Source organism: Augochlora pura, chromosome 7 (genome assembly GCF_028453695.1).
Source record: "Augochlora pura isolate Apur16 chromosome 7, APUR_v2.2.1, whole genome shotgun sequence".
In the NCBI taxonomy this organism is placed as follows: Eukaryota; Metazoa; Arthropoda; class Insecta; order Hymenoptera; family Halictidae; genus Augochlora; species Augochlora pura.
In genome coordinates, this window is record NC_135778.1 from 33,976,104 (window position 1) to 34,003,923 (window position 27,820).

The following is a 27,820-nucleotide window of genomic DNA, read 5'->3' on the forward strand; positions in this document are numbered from 1 at the left end:
TCGTACCGCAACCAGTGACCTAACGCCGATACCGTCTGCCCACGTTTACAGAACGATATTTATTTAATATTGGTGTCCATCGAATTCCTCCGATCGAAGATCGTTCGCAGGCCGTAAACATCGGAGATCCAAAGTGTGACGAACGAGGCAAACCGCAGACTCACGTTGTAAAATACGCGCGCGCGGTGACGCCAGAGAAAAATCCATCAAATATCGCGGCACCGGACAATTCCGCGTGACGTAAGAGGCCACCACCGGCTGACGGGGAGCTGTTTTCTCGATTTTTCATTTAGCATGCAGCTACGCGGCGCAAGGCCACGGTTAAAAGCCTCATTATCGTCTTCGAATATGAGGCATAGACAAGAAAGAGCGTAGTAGAGTGCGTCCCTGAGGATTCTGACTGGATATATCGCTAACTTCGTCGCTCCGCTCGCATGAACTTTCTCGTGCCGCGCAACCTTAAAGCACGTTCACACCCTCTCGTTCGATTTACTCGTAGATCACGACCGTGTCACGCTACGGATTGATAAAGAACGGTATCGTAATTGGAAAAAACCTGCCACGTCAATTGCCAAAGATACGACTTAATGTTAAAGTATATTGCTCGCTGAATCGTATTCCCGAGATTCTAACATTTCGAATTATGTATGTATATCTACGCTTCAATCAAGACGATACATGGCCAAGAGAAATCAAGAACTTAGTAATCATTTACAAAAACCCTGCAATATCGATAAAATTTAAATCTGTCGTACAACTTTACATTTGGAACGACTTCTCTCTGTGGAAAGCTATCGCTCTGCAATAGTTTTCGAGATGTTCGTAAGAAACCCAGACCTACCCCACGTTAAAGGATACATTAAGGCATTGTGTGTATCTTAAAATCGTCTCTTCTATAGATTGATTATTTATGCATAGATAGTGTTGAGATAGGAATGTATATTGTTTTAGAACAGCGGCAAGATTTTATTTACCCGAACTTCGGACGCATTCTGTTGTAGATCCTATGCAAAACAGAAATCTACTTAAACATCGTAATGAGTTATTACAGTTGATACTGACGACAGTATCGTTGAATTTCTTTGCTATTCTATATTCGATCCACTCATCTTGGTCATAAAAGAATAATATTCGCAGTCTAGTTATAATATATGCTTCGCTAAAGAAACTTATCGATAAATTTCTCGGAGAAACGTTTCTCTAATCTCAGTAACCATGAAAGAAAAAATTCGGTTATGATTTGTTGGTTCTGTTCGGTACAATTCGAAATCGACTGACCGAAAACTTCAGGAATCTCGGATCTTATGAACCAAGCTTAAGCCAGTTCTTTCCTCCCCACCCCGCGGAGTTCCCCCACTCGTGCGATCCACGTCCATCCCTTCAGTGGCTCGGCAGCGCGCGCTCGATACACGGAATCGCCTCGTGGTTCTCGGAAGGCAGTAGACTGTCGTCAGCCACGCCAGACGGCGCACAGCTCGCACACTCACTGCTCTTTCGGAGATACTCGCCCACCGTCTCACCCACTCTTACCACTTCTCTCTCTCTCTCTCTCACGCACACACACATTCTTTCTCTCTCTCTCACTCGTTCCGTCTCTCTCGGCGTCTGTCTCTCGAGCACAGTCGTCGGCTTAGCGGGCCGCCAGTTACGCAACAATAACAACGCTGTCAGGAGGTGTGTAGCATGCGCGTGCTGTGCCACCTATACGCCGCCGAACGACCCTGGAACAACGAGCGGGGCCGATCTGTCGCTTCTGCTGCCGCTGGTGTCGCGATCACTTGTTGAAAACCCGGTAGGCGAGCGACGCGCGTCCGTTTCGCAACGCAACGGTTCAGAATCCCCCCGTGTACTGCTGCCAGTGCGACGAAGTACGAACCGCGAGTGTGTCCGCTGCTCTGTAGCCCGGAGAGGAGCATGGAAAGTGCGTGCAGTGCGGTCGAGCAGGGATCACGGGGCACGAAGAAGAGCAGCGACGGTCCGGGAGGATCGGCTCGGGCCGAGGATGAATGAGTGAGAGAAGAATTGGTGTTCGGCGCGTCGCGCAGCTGCTGGTGGCCGGTGCTGGACCCGAACGAGAGGCCCGAAAGGAGACCCGATTTCCGTTGGTCGGTGCCCGGGAGTCGCGACACCGTCACGACACGTACGACGGATCCGCGGAGTCCACGGAGAAGGAACGCGAGAGGTGCACGTCCGCGAAGTACGTCGCGCGATTAGGCGCCAATGACGTCAGCCGGAGACGTGTAAGTCGCTCGGCCGCGTTTACCGACGGTGTTGCGCCGCTGGCGGTAGTAATATCGTAGTACAGTGTGTCTCTCCGCGGCGGTGGCGGTGGCTGTGGTGGTGGTGGTGGTGGTGGTGGGGAGGGGGGGCAGCGGCCGAACGAGAGAACCCATGTGGAATAGGTTGCGCGCGGTAGCCAATTATATTTCGTGCGTGTGCAATGACTAACTGCTCTCGGCGGCCCGGCTGAGATGTGTTAGTGGGACGGTGTCGTCGACGGACCCGTTTCTGCGTCGGTGTTGCCCCCGGCTACGTCAGCACCGGTCCGACGGGATTTGCATGGCAAACAGATTGACGCGGCGCTGGTAAGTGGATAACGAGAGAGGAGCCCCGCATACCAGCCGGGAAAAAGACGGCGGCCGCGCGTCCTCGCGAGAAAGAGAGCCGAACGAAAGAGAGACGAACGCCGAGAGAGCAAGTGTACGCGCTGCTTAAAATAGAAGAGTGACTTCGGCAGTCGCGAGTCGACCGAACGGTGTTTTCCTCCTCGCACCGATTGTTGTGCTTCTTCGTCTACTATTTCTTCTTCTTCTACTACTGTGATACGTTTCTATATCCGGTTGCGTCAGATATATTATACCAGAGAGTGTACCAGTGAAAAATCGGGGTTTTCTGTGATAAGAGGGGAACGTGTTTCTACGGAGCCACCAACGTCTTCCGATATCGAAGTGTCTCCTACGATGGATCGTGACTCGTGTTTCTGCGGAGGCTGCGAAAGGACCGAGGGTCGAGCTATGCCGATGGAGTAACAAGTGAGCGGCGAAGCGGCGTTGCCATGACGACAGGTGAACCATGAGCCACCTCTCTCTCTCTCTCTCTCTCTCTCTCTCTCTCTGTAGCGGTCTTTTTCCCTCTCTTTCGTTCTCCCCTCTCTCACTCCGTCTCTTCTCTCTCTCTCTCTCTCTCTCTCTCTCTCTCTCTCTCTCTCTCTCACTCCGTCTCTTCTCTCTTTCTCTCTCTCTCTCTAGGCTACCCGTGACTCCTTCATTCCTTCGGTTTTTATTCTTTCTCTCTCCTTTTCTGCGTATCAATTCTTTCTTCTCTCGGAATCTCCCGTCACCCCCTCTCGTTCTCTATAAATATCTTTCTCTTTCTCTCTCTCCGTATGGTCGCGCGGAGACCCTTCCTGTCCGATTGTTCCTCTTCTCTGACCTCGTGTATTTACGAGAGACACTGCCCGGTTCTGTCTCTTTCTCTGTTGCCCGCGCGACGCGACGCGACCCGACGGCCGGGTCGCCGGCAACCCCGTAAAGTTTATTCAAACGACACGACTTTCTATAATGTCATTTTTATTTCGCGGCTAGAGAAAGAAAGTCTAGCCGCAGCGGCTCGTTAACCTCCGCGAATGCAAGTCTCGTTTCGTGTCTGGAATAATGAAAATTTCGTGCAGCTAGTTAACCTTCTATAATGGAACTTTTGTTCCGCGGCCGGCGAAAAGAAAGTTTCGTAGAGCAGCCAGCCAGTTCAACCGTCTATTAGTTCCGTTTCGCGATCGCAGACGGATGAGACTGCTATCCCAGAAGCCGCGTCATTAATTGTCCAACGCGACAGACTACGATACGTACGATAAACAATCTGCATTCGGAATTCTAACCTGTCCGGCGGAACCGAAAATACACACGCATGATCGTAATAGCTGTCCACTCAACTGCCGTGTTTATAAACCCGAAACAACAGGACCAAGATGGACAGCTATTATGCTAATCAGGATTTCTTCCGAAAAACAGGTTACGGTGCCAAAGTCACGTGACTTTGTATGATAGATCCGAAATAGTGGCGAATCTGCAGTTTAGTGACTTTTTTCTATTGATTCTGTTGACTGATTCCTTTTCCAAACGCTTTGTTTTTTTATTCATAAAAGTAGAAATCCAAGAAGCTTGAAAAAATAATGCGCTTTTATTAGGTTTTTAGGCAAAAGATACAATTTTGAAAACTGACTGTTGTATACGAAAATCGATTGCGGTAAGTTTGTTATAGAGAACGATATTCTACTGTTTGGTTTGAGACGATCAGTGGTCGACTATAGTTTCCAAGATATTTGCTAAAAAACTGTTGTCACTACTACGTTTCAAATTCCGTTTTCACGTGCATGCCGCAGCAGCGTGTATGCGTGAGCCAGCGGTCGTCGCTCATCTTTTGCGTTCATGTACTTCGCGCTGTCCGACGGCTACTAAACACAAAATAGTTTTTCCCTAATATCTCGAAAGCAGAGACCGACGGACGCTAAATGGAACAGGAAAAATTTGTTCGGAACGATGTCCTTTATAATGTATAAAAATATCATCGAGATCGCTGTAGCCAATCTGCATAATTACGGAGACTTTCTGAATATCGCGTTTTTTTTTTTTCAAAAAGAAACTAGTGAAAGCACATTATGTTTCCAAGCTCCCACGATTTATACTTCATTTTAACAGTGAACGTACCACCGGTGGTCAAGCGACCTGTTTCCAATTTGTTATTTTAGAATTATCCAACTGCCAGAGAGACGTTTTCTAGGAAATTACTTACCATAGTATTTCTTATTCAAGCATATATGTATATTATGATAAAAATGTCTCGAAGTATAAACGAATGCATTCTTATAATTATTATAATACAGATCAGCAGCTTTTGGTAAGTCGTTGATGATAAAATAAAAAACGAAAGAGGTACAGGAGGAACAAAATCAGCGTATTTAGGACTAAGTAATTAAACTGTAGATTTATCGAAATAAACAATTGATCTCCTGCATCGCGGAACAGATAGAATAACAAATCCGACACAGTGTTATGTTAAAGATGCTGAAGCCAGTGATCAATTTGATTTTATAGGATCTGGTTAGGTAGGAGGATCGGGATGAAATTTACAGAAAAGGCCACGCGGAGTCCTTCCGTTCCTCGTCGAGTGATTTGTCCTTTCCTTTGTGCTTTCCCCCCACCCCGCCGGTTACTGGTTTTCCTGAACGGTCTTCCCTCGCGTCTCCTCTCTCCCCCTGCTCTCCTGAAGGAGTAGTCGTGTAATCTCTCTAGCTCGCTCGCTCGCTCGCACTCGGTGACCGTCGACGGCCGCTCGGTGAACGCCGTTGTAGCATGCTTAACGCGTAGGCCGCACAATATTCCAAGTACGCTCGGCTATTTTCATGCTACACCAGAAAGACACCTAGCGACGCGCTACGCCGAGCCGAACGGATCCGAGCAGAGAGCTTCTAGGTGACACGAATGGCTGATCTCTCTCAGGCACCCGTGGCAGCGAATCTCTCGAATCTACGACACCCTAGACATATCTTGCTTCCCTCGATTTTCCACTGGAACAGCAAATATTCTGGACAGGATAAGGGTTTCCAAAAAAAAATGTGAACCGTTCGTTTTTTTATTCGACGATCAGATCCGCATAGTCTATCGCTAAATCGCGTCGATAGAATTTTCGCAACGTTTCCTATAGGTAGGAAATAGGTGGGTCTCTCGACAGCTTATTGACACGAGTGTTTTGAATGCACGCAGACCCGATAGGGATTCCGCAGAATTTTTCTTATCGAGGAATTCCACGAAATTATTACTTCCTGCGATTAAAACGAGCGATTCATCATCGCGTCCACTCGCATCCTGCGAGAGCGTTATGTAAAGCGCCGCGTGTCCGCGGACCAGTCGTAAATTCGGAGCAGGTTTCCTGGATCGTTCGGATTTTTGCCGCGTTTACGTTCCTTCCCCTCTGTCGTAACAAAGTTGTTCTCTCTCTCTCTCTCTCTCTCTCTCTCTCTCTCCCTCCCTCCCTCCCTCTCCCCTCCCCCTCTCCCCTCCTCCTCTCCCCCCTTCTTCTCTCTCTCCCTCTGTCGAAATACATATCTATATTCTAAGGGAGGTTATAATCTATAACAAAGTTTCACAACTTCCGTAAAATCTGCAAAACGATCCCGATTTTCTAATAACCGTTTATTGTTTAGAATGCACCGCTCGTATACGCGATCCGTAGAAAGTTTCCCGCGACGTATCGGCGTTCGACGAACCTTTTTTCACGAATGTTTTCGCGCCGTTGGCTCGACACCGCTCCGATCATGCATTGCATCAGAAAGAATATATGTACGTACTTAGGGAAAGGCGATTAAACTCGCGATTCCATGGTTCTCCCGATGATTCTGAATGAACGCAATTGCTTGACGGATCATTCATTGAGTACCGGGAACCGCGCGTATTACGCGCACGAAATTCCTCGCGTTCTTTTTCGTTGGCGGATCTATCGCAACTATCCCGTCAATTTATCACGATAATTGCCACACGCTTCTCGGAATTTCGCCGAGTTCCCGGTAACGATTACCAACCTCCGCGAGCTTCTTCTATTTTCACGGACCGTCGGAAATTCCTTAAACGAGTTCTGCAAAAATACAAAAGGTCGCTGGACGTTGCAGTTTTTGTTTCGAGTTAAATAAAACGGTGACAGGGATCGTTGACGAAGGGAATTGCGGTGCGGACGAATGAATGTTGAATTTTCGTTGCTCGACGTGTTTTACTATTTTCGTTGGTGTTCCTAAATTTACCGGGTGCGTTTCGTTCGACGCGTCCCGCGCGCCGTAAATCCGGAGAACTTCATTACATACGTACGGTGATACCATAAAGTGGTTACGGCCTTGTAATAAGCTTAAAAGGATTGAATGCACTCGCTTTTCTCGTCGGAACTACTTTCGATCTTGCAACTTTGGCGGCTTCAACGGACCGGCACAATTCCCATTTTGCTGGTGTAGCTCAGTTCCAGGGCGATAAGCGATATTACGAGCGTACACGTTGCGTAGAAAGGTAAATTACGGTTCTCCGTCTATCACCTCGTCGCTCTTATCGGTCTTAACGAGGCCCGTTATCGAGGCGATCCGGTGCTGTGTCCCGATCCGCTGATTATCATCCGTCGAATCTTTACGATGAAAAATTAAACGATACTCAACCTGTCGTAACCGACCGCGAGAAAACGTAAAATGTCGCACGGAACTGTACCGGGGCTCGTTTCGAACCGGGAAATGTATCGCCTGTCCGGTGTCGAGTCGTTCGAACAAGTGGAAATTAATCATCGGGCGACAAATAATTAGTGCCAGAATTTTTCTTCTCCTTTTACGAAATTATGACAATTCGAGCGTCTCCGACTTCTTGCTCATGACACGTAGGATAGCGGAGTCGATTACCATGACTAAGTACATATTTACCCGATAAGGCGTAGTACATTTCTTTTATTCAAAATTCAACAAAAATAGAAGATGGAAAAGTTTTATTTTTCCTTTTTTTTGTGGGGTCGTCACCCCACAGCAACCGACTACACTACGCTACGGAACGAAAGATGCAACGATAGATTTAGTTTACGACGATAACGCTTGAATTACCAGTAAACAATGAGCGATTCTCGCCGGTGAATGTCCCGTGATACTCTATACGAGCGGGGCTCGTGACCTAATCACCCATTCACAAGTAGTACTTGGCCGTTACTGTGCATTGAATGCTATTGAGCCACGAACAAACCGGAGATTTGTCGAGAAAATCATTAATGATTATCCATACGATCCGGTATAGGCGGATTAAACTCAATTGATCGTGCGCGTTGCTGTGCCCTGATTGTGACTTACGATCAACGCACCGCTCTTACGTGTACATTATACCTACGCGATTCGAGCCCACTTCGCCGCGACACCGAACAAAATCACCCGCACAAATACTTGATATTTCAGGTAAATGTATCACGAGGTTACGGTTCCGCGGATTTTGAGCGAGGTAGCTGCAGCACCGTCAGCAGTGTTTATGTTCGTTCTATCTTCCGAGTATCTCTAACATTGAACAGTATAATCTGTCAGCACACTTCTGTGTCGTTTCTCCGTCGTGGAAATTTCCTGGTAAACCTACTCGCCATTACCGGCGTTCACCGTGCTACGTAAAATTAGAGTTCCACCAAAATTTTCCTGTGTAACATCCTCCCACGTTATTTCCATCTTGATTATGTAACCGCGAACTCGCCGTTGCATACCCCATCAATGAATGCTTCGATTATTTGTTAAAGAATTTCTTCGCGAGCACGTACTCGTTCGTCAAAGCTTTTCCAAAACGAAGTGTCTCACTGTACACTTCAACAGGATTGCAAACCAAACTGATAACGTTAACATTATTTTGAAACCCGATGATGAGCAATTTTCAGCGGCGTCTTGGACTCGCTACGCGACTGAAAAGTTTAATAATGTAATCATGACAAGTTAAACTACGCCGAATCGATTTTTCCAATTGAAATTTTCGCGGAGTCACGCGAAATGCGTGGCCGATGAAGTGTCAATTACGCCCGAAAACCAACCAAAAGCCGCGTCATTTGGTCGCGCCAGCCTGCCTCTTGACAATTCCAACACACGGTTACAACCCTCCCGCAGCTAAGTAGAAGCTGGCACAGCGTCGAGACCCCGTGAAAATATGGCCACAGTATCCGCGAAGGATCCCCCAAGAGCCCGGCGTCGTACGGTCGCGCCGCTCGCCCCTCTCTCGGGTAATAATAGGTAGCGTGTCGATCGGAGCGGCTCTCAAAAACAGCGGGGGATTCCGTGGAACACGGCCGTGAACGGCCTAGGGCACGTAGACGCACGGGGTGCGTGACCTAATCACCCGTTCACCGCTCCATCGGAGCGGCGCAAGTCGTACGACACGAATCTGCGTCGAGTTTACTGCTTCTCTGGCCGCTCGGTGGGGGCAGGCTGTGGCAACTTGGCGGGAGGAGCGGGGAGGAACCTCGGGGTTTCCTCGTGGCACCGGCGGAGGGGAGGGCCGGATCGGATCGGTAGGGGCGCGGTGGGACGCGGGACGTGAATGGTGGGGGACACGCTGCGCCGGGGAGACGGCGACCGTCTCAGCGCTTGATCCCGAATGAGGGGAAGACGCTCGCGGGGAGGGTGTTGGCACTTTGTCAGACCGGAGAGGATGAGAGAGGCGCTTCGTCAGACGAGCTGCCCAGCCGCACGCGTGACTCACTTGCCAGCGGGGAATCTCCCCGTTCTGACGCGGGGGCAGCACTGTACGCGTCGCTAGAGACGGATCTCGTTTTCAAGCTGGAACTACCGATTTAACCCTAGAACTGACCCCCTTCTATTTTTCGGCGTAAGTCACGTTGCGGGGTTGCGGCCGACTCGAAATAATATCTTTACCTTTTACACTTTGATGTCGCCGGCGCGACGACACACAGAAGCTCATTGTTTTAGTATTTATTTACACGCAGGTCGCTAACAAGTCTAAAGGGTTCATTCCACGGTCAACGGTAGATCTCCTTGCTTTAGGATTTTTGAGTTTATCAAAACGATTTGGCGGAAGAATACTAGAATATTGATGGGTACACAACCGTGTGCAACGCTGACTATGTATAATGCACTGAAGTTATATAGGAAAGTTAGTAGTCTGAGTTGATGTACTATTAATCTTAAGGCTCGAGTATGGTGCAACCCCTCGCCATAGTGAACTTAAATTTACTGCTGAACGTTAATTTTGCGAATATCTGTGTCACCGTATTTACAGTTTACGACTTATATCAGCGCATTTGCGCTGACACTATTTGCTCGACTACCCGTAAAGACGTAGGCTATGATTTATCAACGTGATTAGGACGTTAAAAATAATTAAAACGTAAGCTGATCTGTGTTGTGGGCTCTGAGATTGCCGTGAGATGACGTTTGAAAATATAAATCCAGAGCAAAGTTCTGATTATCCTGCAGTACACAATTGTTTGCGGTTGTATTTAGAGTAGCATCGTGATTAGCAGGGTACGCGCGTTCTTTAACCGTTAAATCGTCACATGGCTCATAGTTGCGCACGGTATGAACGCTATGCCTTTTAGTCTGCATTCATTCGAATCTTCTTCGACTTTCTACAACTAGACCTGTCGTCAAAAAAAAGTCTGGAAAAATGAAAATATGTGCATTGAGGCGACTCTAGCGTATGGATAGCGTTATCTTTTAACAAATATTCGCGTGATTTTCTACGAGGAAATCGTGGCGTAAATGCGGCTTGAGAGAAAACTCAAGGTGGAAGGTTGAAAGTCGACAGAGATCGATTATCCTCGACAAACAATTGAATTCTAATCGAGTTCAATTAGCTTTCGGGTCAGTTCAGACCCTGGTGCATCCTCCTATGAATCATGCCTTCGTATAGTATTATCGTACTTTTTCACTGTTCGCAGTTTCGGGTTTGATAGATCGTAGAAAGGTTCGAAGACCGTTGAGACAGGTTTGTATGAGTCTAACACGTCCGGCACGGACCGGTTAACAAATGGCAAGGCCTGACCAGCGGCGCACAATAGTCTGAACGGACTATTCATGGCTCGTAATTGATCGTTCGCGATTGGTGCAAGTTACGCTTCGTTTCTTGGACTCTAGCCTTATCTTGGCTGCAGCCTTCGTGTGTCACTGACGGTGCTCGATGACGTTCACTTTTCGTTTTCTTATCGTTCGCATGCTAATTTTGGCTCGCTGCGATTCCGCGGCCGCCGTCAGAATTATTAGACTGGAATAATTGCAGGTTGAATGACTTCGATACCGAAACCGTCCGATTTGGGAATTTTCTCGGCCTCGCCTATGGCCTGTGCGCAAATGATACTTTCGATGAAACGATTCTACAGTTTCTTCCGAGTGCAAAAAGTATATAGTTTGTAAAAAAAAAAATGTTGTGAAACGTATCGAAATACAAAGAAAACGAAACGAAGAATTTGTGTTCCGTCTAAACCGTGACAGACGAGTGAATTTTGCATGAAATTATCCTTCGGGCTCTCCTATGTCTAATTAAACAGAAGCATGCACGACCAGCTTTACTATTTCGCGATCGCACGTGTTAAATAGATTCCCCCCTGCTTTCTATTTCGAACGTCAGAAATGTGTTACGATTTACAAACAATACTACCGTGGCCTGTGGCACAGCCACTGATACATTTTCATACATTAGTATTTATAATCGCGCATCGCATTATTGCACAGTATAATTCCAAGATCCTATTAATGCATGGCGGGAGATTGAAATTCGTATAGGAATATTCCAGTATATTTATCGTCGAATGGGTTTCGTGAAATTATTTGACAAAAAGAAAACGGATCCTATTAATAAGTTGAAAATAATTTGTAATAAATAAAACTGAAGGAAACTTGAAGAGCAATTGGAACCGCAGAGTGGCTCTATTAATACCGACAATGTTCAAACCGGATTTAATTGTAGCGTTAATAATTAGACGATCGTTAACAGAACCGCGTACAATTTCTGTGAAATAACCGTTGTTCGTATAATCGAGCGTAGGATAAATAGCCGATTGTATCCGTTCGATGAATCGATGACAAGTAGAAACACTTTTAATCTAGACATTCTTGATTATGATTAAGCTCGGATAGAGCAATGATTCTTTACGGGATATTACGGGTTCATAGAACTTCATAGGAGGTCGTCGCTGTCATTTCGTTCGTTTCTGTGGATTTCCTGTTGGAGGATCGAATAAAGTCATGAAGCGTCGTTTGTTCCGCGTAACATCGGCTGCCGGTTATCGTTTACAAAGGAGCTGCCTCGCGTTCAATGAATCTGTTATGCGAAATTGGATCAACCCCCTGCGCTCGCCGGCTCATTACACAATTTTAATATTCGCCGATTCTTTCTCGTTTGTTTGCTCGGATTTCGCGCCGAACGTGTACACAGTGCCCATGAAGAAATTAGTCGTGCACGTAATTTTATTTTCCTTTAATTTCGTTTAGATGTATTCAATCCAATATCGAATTTAATCCTAACATAGTACTAACTTAATTCTAATTTAAACTAGCTTAAATTTAGAGTAACTCTGTTCTACATGGTTTGTTAAATTAACTTGAAAAAATCACATGTAAATAATTGCAGACAATGAATTGATTACAATGAAGACGAATAATTTCTTGATGGTGGTTTTCCCTTTTGGCATCTTAAATTGTGACCGTTTGAAAGCGGTTTGAATTCTGACGAATCTGAAGGTTATGGTTACGCTAAGATCAGTCAAGGTTACGGATTAAAGGGAACTATAATTTTCCAATCGTTGATACTAGCGAATAACCGTCATCTTGTACAGATTTCGCAAACGATGTTCTCTTCGACATCGACCAATTTGATCCTAGTATATTAATTAATATAGCGGACTGTTAGTCGGATAGTTCGAGAACTGTCGCACAAAAATTAAGCTTCTTAAAAACCGAGGATTCGATGTTCCGAGCCCTGTATTCAGCGCGCAGAAATTTATGAAAGTCGCTAATCGATCAATGGTTATTGATACTTGTAGCTGGATCGCACGATGCAGTGCGTTTTTAAGGTGGCGAATCATTGGGGAATTCTTCCATAGACAAAGCCGGTTGATTCTGGCGGTGCATGGTCTCTCTCTCTCTCTCTCTGCTTCAGTTCACCTCTTTCTCTCTCTAGCGTCTCGTTTTCCCGGTATCTCTCTTTCGTCGTATAAATAGCGCGATCCAAAATTACCGAGCAGTCCGGCGAACAGCGGTGCAGAAGACGTCACTGAAGAAAAGTTCTGCCACCGAATGCTTCTTCGAGAAATACGTGGGAAACCCTCTGATGTCTCGCTTTTCATATCCCGACGTCTGAAGCACGCCGATCTCACGAAGTCGAAGCTCCGCCCCTTATTTTACAGTCGAAACACTAATTGACATCTGGATGCAGCATTTTTGCTGAAACATCGCAGCGAAGCTACTCAGATTTCAAAGAAATTCAGGTTAAGAATAGTGTTTATGTAATTTCGGTTCTACAGAGTTGGTTAGCAGCGATTGGATTATGGAAGTATTAAAGGTGAAAGAATGTGCACAGCGTGTTAGGCATGCAAGCTGTACGAAGTTAAATTGGGTTACAGCGCAAGATGTTTGCAAACAACCGTGACTCGTCGTCGCGAATAGTATTGGGCGCCGATGTTCGAGCTTCCGAGACCACACAACCCTAACTTTCTCATATAAAAACGAACTCGTTAGAGGAGTTTAATAATTCTCTGCGCGAAAAGTCGATAGTACAGTTCATTCGATTGGTGCTTTGTGCACGCTCTTTGGGACGGCCTCTGCACAGTTTAAACAACGGAACCACGCCTCCTCGGGACTGTTAGCACAGAGAACGTAGGATAGACGATCTTCCGTTGCAATAAAGGATCGATTTGTCGAAAAATTCCAAACAAAAATCTAGCGAAAGGAAAATTGTGCTCAGTAGTTGTAAGCCACGAACCAACCGATCTGAACTGTTGAACTTGGCTCCTTCCGCTTTCGTAATGCAATTCCCGCATAAATCCGTAAGAATAACGTTCTAGGCCTTGAATATTAAACGACCCGATAAACACGCGTCTCTAAAGTAGAACCGTTTCTCTCTCTCTCTCTCTCTCTCTCTCTCTTCGTCTTTATATGTGAATTAAGATTCCAACTGGAATTAGTCTTCAATGAGTCACATCCCTCGATTTTGTTTCCTCGATTAAAAGCAAAACTTGATTCTTGCTTTACTGTTATCGTTTTCCAGCGAGGAAATTCTGCTGCATTTATTCTGCACATCTACTAAAAGCAACGTAAAATTGAAATTACTCGAGTGTTCGGCATTAACAATTCCTCGTGAATAACATTATCGCGCACGGTTCTTAATGATAGTTAATTGTTAATGATTTGGGAGATCCTCGTATGCCTGATGCATGCGCATCGTTGCAGTGTAATGATCGAATGAATATTCTTATCGAGCTGCGACTGCAACGTCTATGACGTCTTAGACTTGTTTACCTCGTCGTCATATTTGCGACATATTTTAATGAGAGCACAGTAAAGACGCTGCTAAGAAACGCGCTTCGTTCTCGCTTGTCGTCTACTTCGTCGGTAACTATTCGGGAATCGTTCCCGGCACCCTAAAAATTGTCGATCGAGACCCGTGTCTGCACCGCGAATGTTAATCGCGAATTAGTCCTATTGGTGTTTATTCATGCAAACAAGGAAAACGGACATGCGATGCAGCCGTTCAAGGAAACCGTCGAAGAAATTGTTTTATTATGTAAAGCGTGTGGTACACGGTTTTCTTTCAGACGTCCAGCAATTTTCCTATTTTGATGAACGAAACCGCGGCACGTGAATCACTGCATCACACCACGAGATAAAATTCTCGGAACGATCTGGCTAATTTGTGTGCAATATCAGGAAACCGTTTGAAGCGGCGCGTGATTCATGGTTTTCGACGAACTCATTATGCGGACGTCTTTCCTGCTATCTTGCGGCGTTTCCTCGTCTGTTGTGGTTCAGCAGAGTATCATCCACATTCGATTTGATTGTTATTAAACGATCGAGCCTTAATCATAGTAACAAAAGTCAATGGAAATTATCGCCGTTCTAACAAAAGCTCGGACAACGGTGGACATGTCTTAACACGGTTACGAACGTTCGTTTCAGAGACTCATACTGTGGCGATGACAGATCCGCAGTTGTCGAACAACAACAACAACAATAACGATGGCGAGCCGAAGTACCTACACAAGAAGTTCAAGAAGATGGCGACGACCGAGGTCGCGCCTAAGCTGGAGCCAAAGAAGGACGCGGCCGAAAACGACGGCCCCCCAGAGACGCTCAAGAAGAAGGACTGCGCGAAGGAGTCGCTCAAGGAGCCGATCAAGGTCGAGACTTCTCCAGAACCAATCGATGGAGAACCGACCGAGTCGAGAAAGAGCGGCTACGTGTGTCCTTACTGCAGGCTCTCGTGCGCTAAGCCGAGTGTCCTGCAGAAGCACATCAGGGCGCACACGAACGAGAGACCTTATCCCTGCGTGCCATGCGGTTTCGCTTTCAAGACCAAGTCGAACCTCTACAAACACTGCAGGTCCAGGGCTCACGCTTTGAAGATGGAGGGTGGCGATGCCAGCAAGGTAAACGCGGCGAATATGCTGAGTACTCGGACGTTTGCTCGATCGAGTGACCCGATTTCAATCCGAGTATTCAGATATTCTAGACGGCAAGAATTCCAGTAACAACGTCTGTACAATGTTTCAGGTCTCGGAAGACTCAGATATCAGCCTGTCCGACAGCGCGAGCAACGGCACAGGCACACCACCACCACCGCCGTCGTCGACGCCGACGACCACGGTGTCCAACATAAAGACAATCCGCACCGGGAAAATCTACAAGCCAAAATTCCACACCGCCCTGCAATGCGTGAACAATGACGCCGAAACGTCTTCCCTCTCCTCCGTTTCTTCCAACAACAGTTCTTCCTCTAGCAACACGAAACCCAATCCTGAACAAGTGCAAGAGCACATCGATAAGATTATTACCGATAACCAGGCGATCGTTGACGCTGTCGACCCCCGGCTGCACAAGCTGATGCAGAGACAACAGAGCCTTGTCGACCAACCATTGAATTTGTCCTCCGTCGAGGAGTCTTCCAGAAAACGCTGTTACAGCGAGAGCTTCGTGAGAGATGGAAAAGAATGTTCGGAAAGCTCGTTGATCAAAGACCTGCTGCTGAAAAATTCGAATCAGGACGGTTTGGACAACGAGAACTATCTCTGCCCGTCGTGCAATATCTCCTATTCCAGCATTGACAACCTAGAGACCCACCGCAGGTATTACTGCAAAGGCAGCAGTCCTCTGAAAGAGTGCCAACTGGATGACAAGTCCGACTTCGAATCAAAGTCTTCCGACTACTACAACACCCTGCAGCCTCTACCCTCTCCAGGACCTCTGTTAGGTAACACGAGGCTAGTAGATGCCTACGCACCGCCCGCGAAAAAGCAGAGATCGGAGTCAGTACCCACAACCCTACGATCCTTGGAGGAACTTAGTAAATACCCAAGACCGAACTCGCTGCAGATGTTCGGTGGAGAAGTCCGGATTTTGGACAACACCGGGGAGACAAAGACGATGAGGATCGAGCCTAGACAGACCAACTCGCCTACCAGCGAACACATAGTCAGCAGCAAGTGTGCCACTTCGGAGACAGCCTCTATTGTAGTCAGATCTGGACTCCATTCCGGCGGTACCATGGTGCACAAACCTCCAGGCACGCCAACGAGTACACCTAGCGCCATGTCATTGGCCAGCACTCCGCAGATGCTGGCGCCGATCATACCGAACATATCAGCCCCTAACATAGCGCCCAGCATGTCCTGCTACAGCTACCTGGAGCCGCATCTCAATCCTTTGACCAGTATCACTGCCTACAACCCGCTGACCCTGCCGCAGGCTGGCATCTCCAGCATCCTGCACGCCGGTAAAGTGATCCCCTACGTACCCGGAATGCCCGGTCCGCACACCCTCGCACCCGCCATAGATATATCCTCTAGCATCGCCACAGGGAACCCAGGGTACAAGGTGATTCCAGGTCTGCCTGGCCTTCACATGGTACCGCAGCCACTAGATCTGGCAAGCCCTGTGAAGGTGCAGACCCCCAGTGTTCCTGGGATTCCTGGTCCGGCAGGACAGCCTCTTGACCTAGCCAGCCCGGCTAAAGAAGCCAAAATGGGATTTAAAACGCCTGGAAGCGATCAGCAAATCACAAAGACCGGTTTTATGAGCCCCAAAGTTCCTAGCAAGGCTGACCCCGCGACAGATAAATATAGGAGAGTTTCCGGAGACGTGGTGAAGATGGAGCTCGACCGTCATATCAAGAATAGCGCGGCAATGAAATACAAGGAGGGTTCTAGAAGAGAGTTCTATGACAGGAGTCCCAAGGCTGATGGAAAGGTGTTTGGGTATTCGAATGGCGTTGATGCTGCTGTCTCGAATTCGTACAGTAAGTCGAGATACTCGCCTAGGGAATCGGAGAGCAGGAAGAGGATTTCCGCGTGGAACGAATTGGAGGGCAGTAAAACCACACCCCCGCCTCAGGCCATGTCTCAGGCTCCGCCCCTTGAGAACGGTCGTATCAAAGTAAACTTCAATGATAGTAAAACGAAAACTATAGATAGCTATAGTACAGTAAACGGATCAGAGATGAAGGCCGATTCTGTGGCACCTATGGTAATCCTCAACGTGGACACCTCGAAGACAGAAGGACCAGTTAGAATTGAAATAAAAGACAAGCCTGAAGTTAGGTCTCCAAAGAATGGGGATGCTACTAAAGAGGAAATCAATTCGAGTAAGTTTTTGAGGCCCACTTCGTTGCCTCTGAAGCCAGGTACCTTTACGCCTAAGAAACACCATGGGATCACCCCCACGGCGAACACATTGCCCCTCATCAGTCCCGAGACACCAAGACCCAAGAAGTCCTATGGACAGCTTTATTTGAACGGACACGCTTATACATATCTGGGCTTGAAATGCTCAACCAGGGTGTTTTATTGTACGCTAAATAGACCACAGCCTATGTACGTCACCCAGCAGCATGGTTTGTCCATGTATTCTAACTGGAAAATATGCAAGGAGGCGCCACCTGACGTCGACATGGCGCATTATGACTCCAGACACCGACCCCTTAATTATACTACCGCGTGGAAAAAGGAGGAGGATATTTTAACGCATTCTTCGCAAAGACCTACTACACCAACAAATCAGGATAGTGGGTCAGATGGTGATTCGCAAGAAAAGACTAAGAGAGTGAAGATTTTTGATGGAGGGTTCGAGAGCAATGAGGATTATACCTATGTCAGGGGCAGAGGTGAGGATTGTAAGCATTTCTTAAGACTGGGCAGGTCTTGTAGGTCACTGACCGTAGTGTCCTTTACCAACCGGAAGCACTGGGTCACTGACCACATGATCTTTTTTACCGACGGGACTCGCTAGGTCACTGACCGTTGCGTTGTTTATCGACGGCGCTCCCTGATCACTGACCACGGTATTTAATAATTAATTGCATTTTTTTCTTGTCTCATAAGGTCGGGGTCGGTACGTTTGCGAAGAATGCGGCATCCGTTGCAAGAAACCTTCCATGTTGAAGAAACATATCAGAACGCACACGGATGTGCGGCCGTACACTTGCAAGCACTGCGCTTTCAGGTAATTTATAAACCGTAGATGCTCGATGTTGTAATTGTCTCATACTCATTCATTAACTTAGCAAATCTTTGTTCTTAAGTTTCAAAACCAAAGGCAATCTGACCAAACATATGAAGTCCAAGGCTCATTATAAGAAGTGCGTGGAGTTGGGCGTTGTACCAGTTCCAACCACAGTCTGCGATGAAAACATCGACAAGGAAGCCATCGCTAGATTAGCAGCAGGTGGCAATACCGAAGAGTCCTCGGAGGAAGAAGAAGAAAGCGATGGAGAAGAGAGTGAAGAATCTGGCAGCGAGGAGCAGGAGGCTGCTCAGAGTTTGCTCTGTCTCTCTCAACGAAACGCTAATAGACTTCCGGGGCTTTTGCCTTCAGGCAGACCCACGACCTATCCATATACTCTGACCTTTCCAACAACTTCTGCATCCACCACTATATCAGTCAGTGTCAGCAACACTGCTCTCAGTGGACCAACTGTCAGTAGCCAAGGCACCACTGTAGTCAGGAACGAGTTGCCATATCGTTATTACTTTCCCTCCAGCAGGGCCGCTGAGGAGTCGAGGACAACTGTAATTCAATCATCTAAAAAGGAGACCAATGAAGAAGTGGATGAGGTGGACGGTGATTCAAGAAATAGTTTGTCTCAACCTATGGATCTCACCACAAAACCAACTCTGCAACCTCTGCCATCACCTATTCCACAAAGAGCTATGCCAGCAGATATTTTGACCCCAGTTTCTGAACCTGTTTTATTGCAGACCATAGTTCAAACAATGGAGAGGCTGCCAATACAGGGCAGGGAGTGGAAGCAGGATGCAGAGGGCCATATGTTGCAAGCTTACCTGACTGAGCGCCACGTGATGGACAGTAAAATCAAGCAGCAGTACCGAGTTGGTACCACGAAGGCCGAGAAGCAGCCGAGGGACTACTTCAGGCAGCTTTCACCTAAGTCAAAAGGTATGGAGACTACCAATGTCCTCACTGTGACCTACACCGACCCTAGCAAAATGCAACAGACAATTATGGACACCAGAGTGAAGATCGTGAAACATGTGGATGATGTCAAAATGGAAATCAGGGAGAAGATTTATCATAACAAGGAACAGGGGAGTCACGAGCTGATGAATTCTGCTAGCTCGAAGCCTTGTGTAGATTATGGAGTGCCTGTGATTAACAGTTGCGAGAGGCTAGGCGAGTCCACTAACAGGAGCTCGCCTAAATCTTTTGCTTTGGAACCTATCAACAGATTGCTGCCGATTTCTCATATGAATAATGAAACTGATAGAGGTTCAGTTCTAAAGACTATAAATGTTAATCAGGAGATCAGAACAAGTGGTCACGAAGTTAGACCACCATCATCAGATTTGAGAATGCAGAGCCAAAGTCCTAGAAACCTAGATATGAGGCCCCCAAGCAGAGAATTAAGATTACAAGACTATAGAGGTCAGTTGCAAGAGCTGCGACCTCCAAGTCAAGACTATAAGCTATGCAGACCAGAGTTAAGGTCTCCTAATCGTGAGTTCAAGCCCTTAAATCAAGAGATGACGCAATTAGGAACACCATTGGCTACCATGGACTCGAGACAGGATAGTAGGCCCCCTAGTAGAGATATGATTTTATTGTCCGACTATAGACATCCTCAGACTCAGGAGTCTAGGGTCAGCTTCGAAACCATACCTCTGGCTATGCATGAAGTACCTAAATTGCAAGAAGTGTCTAGGACTAATATTGATATAAGAAACATGGAGCGAGTAGAATTGAAGCATAATGAGATGTCAAAGCAGAGTATAGCTGATAGTATTAAGCATACTGTAGCGAGGAAAATGGTAGTCGGGGGACCAGGATTTAGGTCGCCATCGCCCACTGCTGGAAATTCGAAACCACAGGCTGAGTTTTTGCAGCCTTCTAGCGGGCCTGCTTCAAACTATGTCAGGTTAGTTGTGCGATAAATTTTCAATGTAAAACGTTAGAATCGTTTTCATTGAAAGAACTGAGTCTACTGGATGTAGTTACAGTGTGACCGAGGATGGGAGGAGCGTCTGCGGCATTTGTAACAAGGTGTTCAGCAAACCTAGTCAGTTACGATTGCATATCAACATTCACTACTTCGAAAGACCATTTAGGTGCGAGAGCTGCGCGGTTTCTTTCCGAACCAAAGGTCACTTGACGAAGCACGAACGATCTGTTTCTCATCATAACAAGGTAAAACTATCTTGTTTACCGTTTTGTAGCAAGCCTCCGCATTCTATTTTATCTGAGAGGGATTATGTTCTCTGTGAAAATTGATCCTAAAATTATGGAGTTAATGTTAAGGAATGATTTTCTAATTTTTTAATAAAATGTTTAATGATAAATTATTAGGTTAGTATGACTTCAACCTTCGGAGCAGCGACTACCAGCAATCCTAGGCCATTCAAGTGCACTGACTGCAAAATTGCATTCAGAATACACGGCCACTTGGCGAAGCATCTCCGAAGCAAAATGCACATTATGAAGTTAGAGTGTTTAGGGAAATTGCCGTTTGGAACGTATGCTGAAATGGAGAGGTCTGGCGTCAATTTGAACGACATTGATACTACTGACTGTGATAATAGTCTTACTAGTCTTCAGGTGTGTACTTTAGTATTTTGTACAAATCATGGCATCTTTATTTTCTAGATGCAATGTTGGGTTACTGACCAGACTATACTTTACCAACACAGCTCACGAAATCGCTGACTGTTTAACCATGTTTGCACATGTATAAACAGTCAGTTTTAGCATGAAATAATTAATTGCTTTCAACAGATGCTGGCTCAAAGGCTCTGTGAGAAAGACCCTAGCAAAATCGGGCAGTGGGACTCTGAAGCGCTTCCCAGCCAAGCTATAAGTGGAGGAGAGACCTCTTCAGACGAGGGTGAACCCATACCGCAACATATAATGCACCCATGTCCTCCGAAAGCGACCACAGACGCAGACATGTCGCGATCATATCATGTGCCAATCGCTAACGAAGATCCGAAGTCTGATGCCCTCCTGGTGAATTCTCCTCAGTTCACTCAGCTAGGTTGTGAGTACAATTCAAAGGAGAGACCCATGGAACCTGTGTTCCCCATGGAAGACACCAGGCCGGACGAGAACACGCAACCGTTCAAGTGCCAAATCTGCACAGTGTCCATGCGCAGCATGAACGAGTTCCAAGTGCACTGTTTCGTTGAACATAATATCGAATCGGACTCTAGTACAAATATACACAGGGACAAGTGTACAGAGAAAGAAAATACTCAGCAGGAGCCGGCAGGCAAGGAAGATCACGGTAGACAGAAAACTGACGACACGTAGTGCCAAAATCATACAGAAGTTGTTCGAATGAATTTGTTGCCGTACCAGTAAAATAGGATAAATTGTGAAAGAATTGTTCCACCACGTTTCGAAGGAAATTATGGTGAGAGATTCAAGTTTGTTTCTACTAAGAAATTTCCATCACTAATTTTAGTTATTAAAAATTCAACAGAATTTAAAAATTATATATAATTTTCTTCTTTCCATGCAATTGTAAAATCTTTGTACTTCCGAAAAAATCAAAGAAGTACTAAACTAAGAAGAAACTATTATAGTTTTTTGAAAATTAATTTAGATTAAAGGGCACTTCGTTTCTTTAATGACATTGTACATTTATTTTTAATTTGAGAAACACATGTGAATGTGATTGTGACGTAAAACGATGTAAAATACTTTATCTGATTGATAGTTCAAAAATTTCAATTTTCGTTTTATAGTATTTAAGATGGAAAAAAGTAGTTAAAACTTAAGTACCTTGATACAAAAAATAGCTGTATGCATATTGCGTTGCATAACATTATGGTATGAATATTAATATTCAACGTCTTAAAAGACCATCGGAATATCATAAATAATTTTGTTTTAAAATATTATTCAGGGAAATGATATATTATAAAAATCTTGTTTTTTTCAAACCAAAATTAGATTACCTTCGAAAAGTGATGGAATGTAACTTCTAAGAGCATAGTTCTCATACCTAATGCAAAATACGATATTTATATACAATAGTCTTGTATCAACACGAGGTGCAATGGACTGGCATGTGATTCTGTATTTAAAGTGCAACTGTTGCGTTCAATATTAAAAGAGTATTCTAATATTACAAATATAATATTATATCACTATTATTGGTACAACAAGCATACACACATACACATAACGTGAGCATGAATGTACGAATAAAAGAAAGCACTTCTGACTGAATCTACAAATGTCCTAATACGTTTACTTTTTAAACAACAATACTGCAAATTACAGAATTTATTTAAATTATACATATTTATTTCTTTGTATTTATATAAAAGTAAATATAGATTGTTTTAATCAAAGTGTTTCCGAAAATGAATGATGACGCTTGTGACACAAAATTGTCAGGTTATTATTGAATAATTTTGTAATAATTAATGGACATTTGTAAAGTCATTGCTAAGTGTATTATTTTGTACGGATGAATGACATTAGCAAGAGTAATTACACGAATTATTGTTGACATAGGAGAAGATGTGTTTGTACATATTTATGTATGATATAACGAGATCATGTTAGTCTTTATAATAATTTTAAGAGGTCCGTAACGAGAGCAGAATCGGTTATTCGGTTCCATTAATTTCGATCAAATTTTTCGATTAATTAATCACAGGTTTAGGTTGTAAGTAATAGTTGTTACAAGATGAATGAAACATTTCATATCAGAATTAGAACTGCTACTTCAGAGCAAGATTGATTGAAATTACAGTTGATAGAGACTACAAACGATGGTTCTAGCTTTTTTACTGCAAAACTATATTTTGTAACGTTGTATATCTGTGCCAAAGTTTTTGTTAACTTCTGACAATGTTGCTCTGTGTACAGAAAGTTGTAATAAATTTTTTTAATGGGAACAGTGCCACAAATAGCATGAATTTGTACATAGAAGTATATAGAAATTTGTATATACATAGAGAAACTGGATGGAGATTTTTGAGACATAAAATGAGAGTATAAAATTAAGTATTTATTCAAGTACTTTTTGGTGAGTTTTATTGAATTTATAAAAAAAAAACATGCTGGATAACCGATTCTCAGGTCTCCCCTAAATTGTTTAAGAAGAAACAGACCTTCCACGACAGACAGCTATCGCATCGTATTGTTAATCACACCGTCTAACAAATTTTTATATTTTCTTTGAATCTCGACAACCAATAGGCGAAAAATTTAATTAAGATTTCTCATTTTATATTGTTATTATATATACTGTTATTTTTGTGAAACCATGGAATGTTTTCATGGTAGAAAAATTGCATAATTCTAACAGTTGGAGCTCACAAGTTCTCAGTGTCAAAATTTGTTTAAAGCTGGCTGTTTTTTTTAAATGTTTTTAAAAGAGGATAACGGACAAACAATTTTTAAAATCTATGAATATTGCCTATTGGTTATCGTAGGGATTATTATTTGGAAATCCCAAGAAATTCCGTGGTAGTATAAAAAACAACATAAACGACGTAGGATAACAATAACAGCAATGGTTCATTAACGATATCGTACAGCAACTTCCTACGACTTATCCTAGGACTTCGAGGAACCGAAGCAATGATCCCAGGTCACTCGAAGCTGCCCAAACATTCTGTAAACATCTGTCTTATTCTGCCTTTCATTCTCGGAAAAACTCTACATTATTGAAACACAAAATTGATGATGGACAGTGTCATCTATCAGCACCCAATTCCCAACATCTCGCTCGAGTACGATTTGTCTTTCCTACATTGTAATCAGGTTTCGATTATCATAATTTGTACCTAGATGTGTTTGAGAGGATTCGATAGACTAATAGAAAGATCGCACAATCATACACATTGAGGTCCAGTCGAGGTGGTTGTCGCCAAACATTATCAGCGTAGCATAGTTGACCTAGCATTCGGTGTATATCCATTCTAAATGCTATTAACACCGATTTACAAAGGCCACGTATGAATTTCCGAAGTGTGCACGTGTGTATGTCCAGAATGGCCAAGCCAACAAATGGAAAAGTTAATTTTTCCATTGAAATGAACAACATTGTGAGTTACAACTAGAGCAGAAAGAAATATTTTGGAGTGCAACTGAAGCCAAATTTCATACGATGGTGTGTGTACGTGTCTCTTTACTGTCTAATGATATAATTACTAAGATAGTCCTTTCAGATTATCATTCTGGATATATTTTCGAAGACCAATTGATCTTTCCAGGGGCATCACATACTTTCATCAGTGCATCAAGCATAATTTACATATCAAATCTAATTAGGTTTAGGAATGATGAGTGTGAACCTTTTTTATTGTTCTATACTAGAATGACTCGCTAGAAAATTTATATCAACTTCTACGCAAGGTGTCCAAGTACATTTCATACTTATTCAATTCGATATATTTTTCGACGACTTGCACAGGTTTGTGTATAAATATTTTCAGTTCAAATGTGTGAGAAGATTGCTTAGATTTAAATCACTCAAGAATGATGTGAAGTGTAGAACAAATTCAAAGGTACATATGCAACACTCTTTTTAACGTGTACAAAGCATTTTTCATCTAGTAACTCATACTCTTACCATATTCTAAAGAAATAATAATTAATATGTGTATTTAAAACATTTGGTCTGAATCACATGAGTTGATTCTTTGGTAAGAATTTTTGTGCAAGACGTAAATGCAATTGTCTTCCATTAGGCTTCTAAGTAAGAATTATAATTTGCAATTAAAGTTCGTTAAAAAATTCTGTATTAATTATCCAATCGAAAAATTGTTGTAGAAATTATTTAATATCATTATTTAATAGAAAAAACTATTTTACGAATCTTCCTATAAAGTTTTATTTATTAAAAGAGATTATGATGATTTATCATATGGTATTATAATGTTTCCCTTACGTTCCTTGTCAACAGTCTTGAAGAACTTCTAGTTTATATATACTTAATATAGAAAATAGTTAAAACTTGAATATTAAATCACTGTCTATTATATATTATAAAAAAGCTGTGTAAAAACATTATTGTTCAGGAAGAATATTATTTTTATTCAGGAACGATATTGTTCTCGTTTAAATATTATTTTTGTTAGAATAGTGGTATAAGAGAATGAGATATTATTAGTGTTAAAAATGCTTCATCATGCATGTTATCATATTTACAAATGATGTAAAAAGTTGGCTTGGCTCTTTCCAAACTCAGTATTAAAAATTTAAAGAATAACCAAGAATACACAATATACGAATTATTTTTTATGGGACTGTGTTCTTCGAGAAAATGCTTCCAAAATTAATTGTCATTTTTAAAAGGAATTTCTGAAACGGTCCATATATTTTTACGGTTTCGAGTTTTATAACAAGCAATGGCGGCAGCATAAACAATCGGCATCATCTACAACAATTAATGTGATTAAAATTTTATAGAACTATTTTCAGACACGTTAGAGTTATGTTTATACAACGAGTGGTGAATCATATGCTTTTGTAAAGAATTGTTCCAATTAATATTACATTGAAACAAAATATTACAAAGTTAATGATAAATATCAGATAATGGGACCGGAGTAGGATTTTTAAAAACATATGCAGAAAACCATCAAGAATAATGGCTTTTACGAGAAAACGTGAGAATGCCAATACTTCGCTAGTGTCACTGTCACTCTTTCTTCCTAATTCTGTGACTCTGTTGAACTACTGATGAAAATGTAATTTATTTATTGTAAATAAAAAACATATATTGCTTAAAATGTTTTATATTATATGATCTGCATTAGTACGTAATCAATGAAGTTTTTGTTGAAGATTGTGAAAAAGGATTTAAAGATTATAATGAGCTATGAGATATATTTCAATTGAAATTGTTATAATTTTCTACGGTAGTATTGCAAGCATAAAAGTACAACTTTATGAATAATATGGGATGGGAATAAATATTTAATTTACAATATCGTTGTGTATTTTTTTATTGCTTATCGTTACCTTCGTTCATGAAAATTAATTGCGCTAAACTATAGACCTTACATTGTAATCTTAAATTTGTAATTCATATTTATTATAAATTAAACTAAATGTAGTCATCGTGCATCGAATACGACAACTATGGAATTATTAAGGAAATTATTTAATTAATAAATTATGTAATATATGAAATACGCTATAGGGAAAACGTTTATAAAATATTGTGAAAAAAGGATACGTCTTTTCGTGCGTTTCTTGTACATAATTCTGTAACCACACTCCCTGCATCTGATTGGATCTCTGGGACGTATTTCATTATCGTGGTGGCATTCTGCAAAAATGATTGTTTAAGTCTATAAATATTTTTAGTTTATGTATTGTATACAAAGTATTTGAATTTTGAACGTTTTCGCGCACTTTATTTGTATCAAAGTAACAACTAATATTTGAGAATGACGTCAACAATTTTTATTAATTGGGTTCACAAATGAATAATTCAATTTTTGTTCTATTAATTTAATGAGAAATAAATAATTAATTGCTTTCTTGTAACAGGTTGATGTTCACATTTAACACTTCAACATTTCATCATTTCATGCGCCATTTTCATTCAACAATGCTGACGATAGATGGGAACATCAAACGGCAAGATTTCAATGTTTTTAATAATGAACGTCATGCTCAATAAAAAGAATCAACTTATCCTACTTGTTCATGTATCTGGTAATTAATTTTAGAGTAAACTAATAGTTAATTTTATTTTCAAATTGTATTCACGTGCGTAATCTTAGCAGTGGGGTTAGCTTTGTGTTTTACTGTACCTCCGCAAATATACACCATGGCCTGCTTCGGCGTTGATTCCGATTTACTCGATTCCATTTCGTATAAACTTTAAACACAGTTTTACTATGTGCAATGTGTTTTTAACCTACTTCGAGGAAATATTTATATATTGCCAAAAATTCAACGTACAATAGTGACGGGCAGCGCTATGCCACAAAGCACATTGAAAGAGAAACTGTTGTTGGAATCTTTAATGTTTGTAATCATAAAACGTAACTATGAAATTTCAGATTTATATATATATATATATATACGGACAGTGTTGCCATTTTTTCAAATTGATATTTTTCACATTTTAAGAAACAATCATTATCCAATTATAATGTATTTTTCTCACAAATCGATTTCCCCTTCCAAGCGGTCATTTCTCTACACTTTAATTCCAACACTCTTTTCTGATTGGTTGACGATTTACTACTGAGATAGGATCCACTGTGGATTGGATGCGCATTCATATCATGGCGATAAAAATCCTTTACACTGAAGCAGCCCACAAGGTACTATGATGAGGCATTATTGTATGACAGGAGTTTCTCTGAATGTGTTCGTGGAGAATATAGCGCGCGAAATTATGAACAAGCTAATGACCATAATTCTACATTAAATTGAATATTTTCAGAATTGCCATTTCAAAGTTCAAGATTTTAGTACGTTCGTTTGATCGCCAGCTCGAGTGTTTTATCGTTACGTAAAACAGCATTGTACTGTTGTTCAAACATTCAAATTTGAAAGGAAGCAGCATTTATTACCGAAATTTGTATTATGACATGGCTAATTAATGCTGGAAAAATATGTCCTCTA

General features: G+C 42.9%; 2 protein-coding genes across 3 annotated transcripts; one reads left to right on the forward strand and one right to left on the reverse strand.

The window, feature by feature from the left end:
* The first annotated feature begins 2,381 nt into the window (after window positions 1–2,381).
* On the forward strand, window positions 2,382–26,163 carry LOC144471928 (uncharacterized). 2 transcript variants are annotated; one of them, XM_078184520.1, is made up of 8 exons: window positions 2,382–3,065; window positions 14,666–15,135; window positions 15,260–17,873; window positions 18,082–18,202; window positions 18,282–20,132; window positions 20,215–20,401; window positions 20,561–20,809; window positions 20,987–26,163. In XM_078184520.1, exons 1-8 carry the CDS (start codon window positions 3,056–3,058, stop codon window positions 21,518–21,520), a joined length of 6,036 nt encoding a protein of 2,011 aa, XP_078040646.1. In that variant the 5' UTR covers window positions 2,382–3,055; the 3' UTR covers window positions 21,521–26,163. The 2 variants fall into 2 exon arrangements, with proteins under 2 accessions (XP_078040646.1, XP_078040647.1); XM_078184521.1 differs by having other exon boundaries at window positions 15,260–17,864.
* On the reverse strand, window positions 26,164–27,231 carry Rpb12 (DNA-directed RNA polymerases I, II, and III subunit Rpb12). The gene is made up of 3 exons (XM_078184524.1): window positions 26,998–27,231; window positions 26,415–26,507; window positions 26,164–26,315 (listed from the first exon to the last, which is right to left on the reverse strand). The coding sequence occupies exons 1-3, from the start codon at window positions 27,053–27,055 to the stop codon at window positions 26,293–26,295; spliced, it is 174 nt and encodes a 57-aa protein (XP_078040650.1). The 5' UTR covers window positions 27,056–27,231; the 3' UTR covers window positions 26,164–26,292.
* Between the last annotated feature and the right edge of the window lie 589 nt (window positions 27,232–27,820).

Excerpts from the sequence above, each read along its gene's own strand:
- LOC144471928 (XM_078184520.1), top strand. Across the intron at positions 20,402-20,560 it reads CTGTTTCTCATCATAACAAG|GTTAGTATGACTTCAACCTT; the intron begins GTAAAACTATCT and ends ATAAATTATTAG. Across the intron at positions 20,810-20,986 it reads ATAGTCTTACTAGTCTTCAG|ATGCTGGCTCAAAGGCTCTG; the intron begins GTGTGTACTTTA and ends TGCTTTCAACAG.
- Rpb12 (XM_078184524.1), bottom strand. The coding sequence starts at position 27,055 with ATGGAATCGAGTAAATCGGAATCAACGCCGAAGCAGGCCATGGTGTAT. Across the intron at positions 26,508-26,997 it reads CATGGTGTATATTTGCGGAG|AATGCCACCACGATAATGAA; the intron begins GTACAGTAAAAC and ends TCATTTTTGCAG. Across the intron at positions 26,316-26,414 it reads CAAGAAACGCACGAAAAGAC|TTGTCGTATTCGATGCACGA; the intron begins GTATCCTTTTTT and ends ATAATTCCATAG.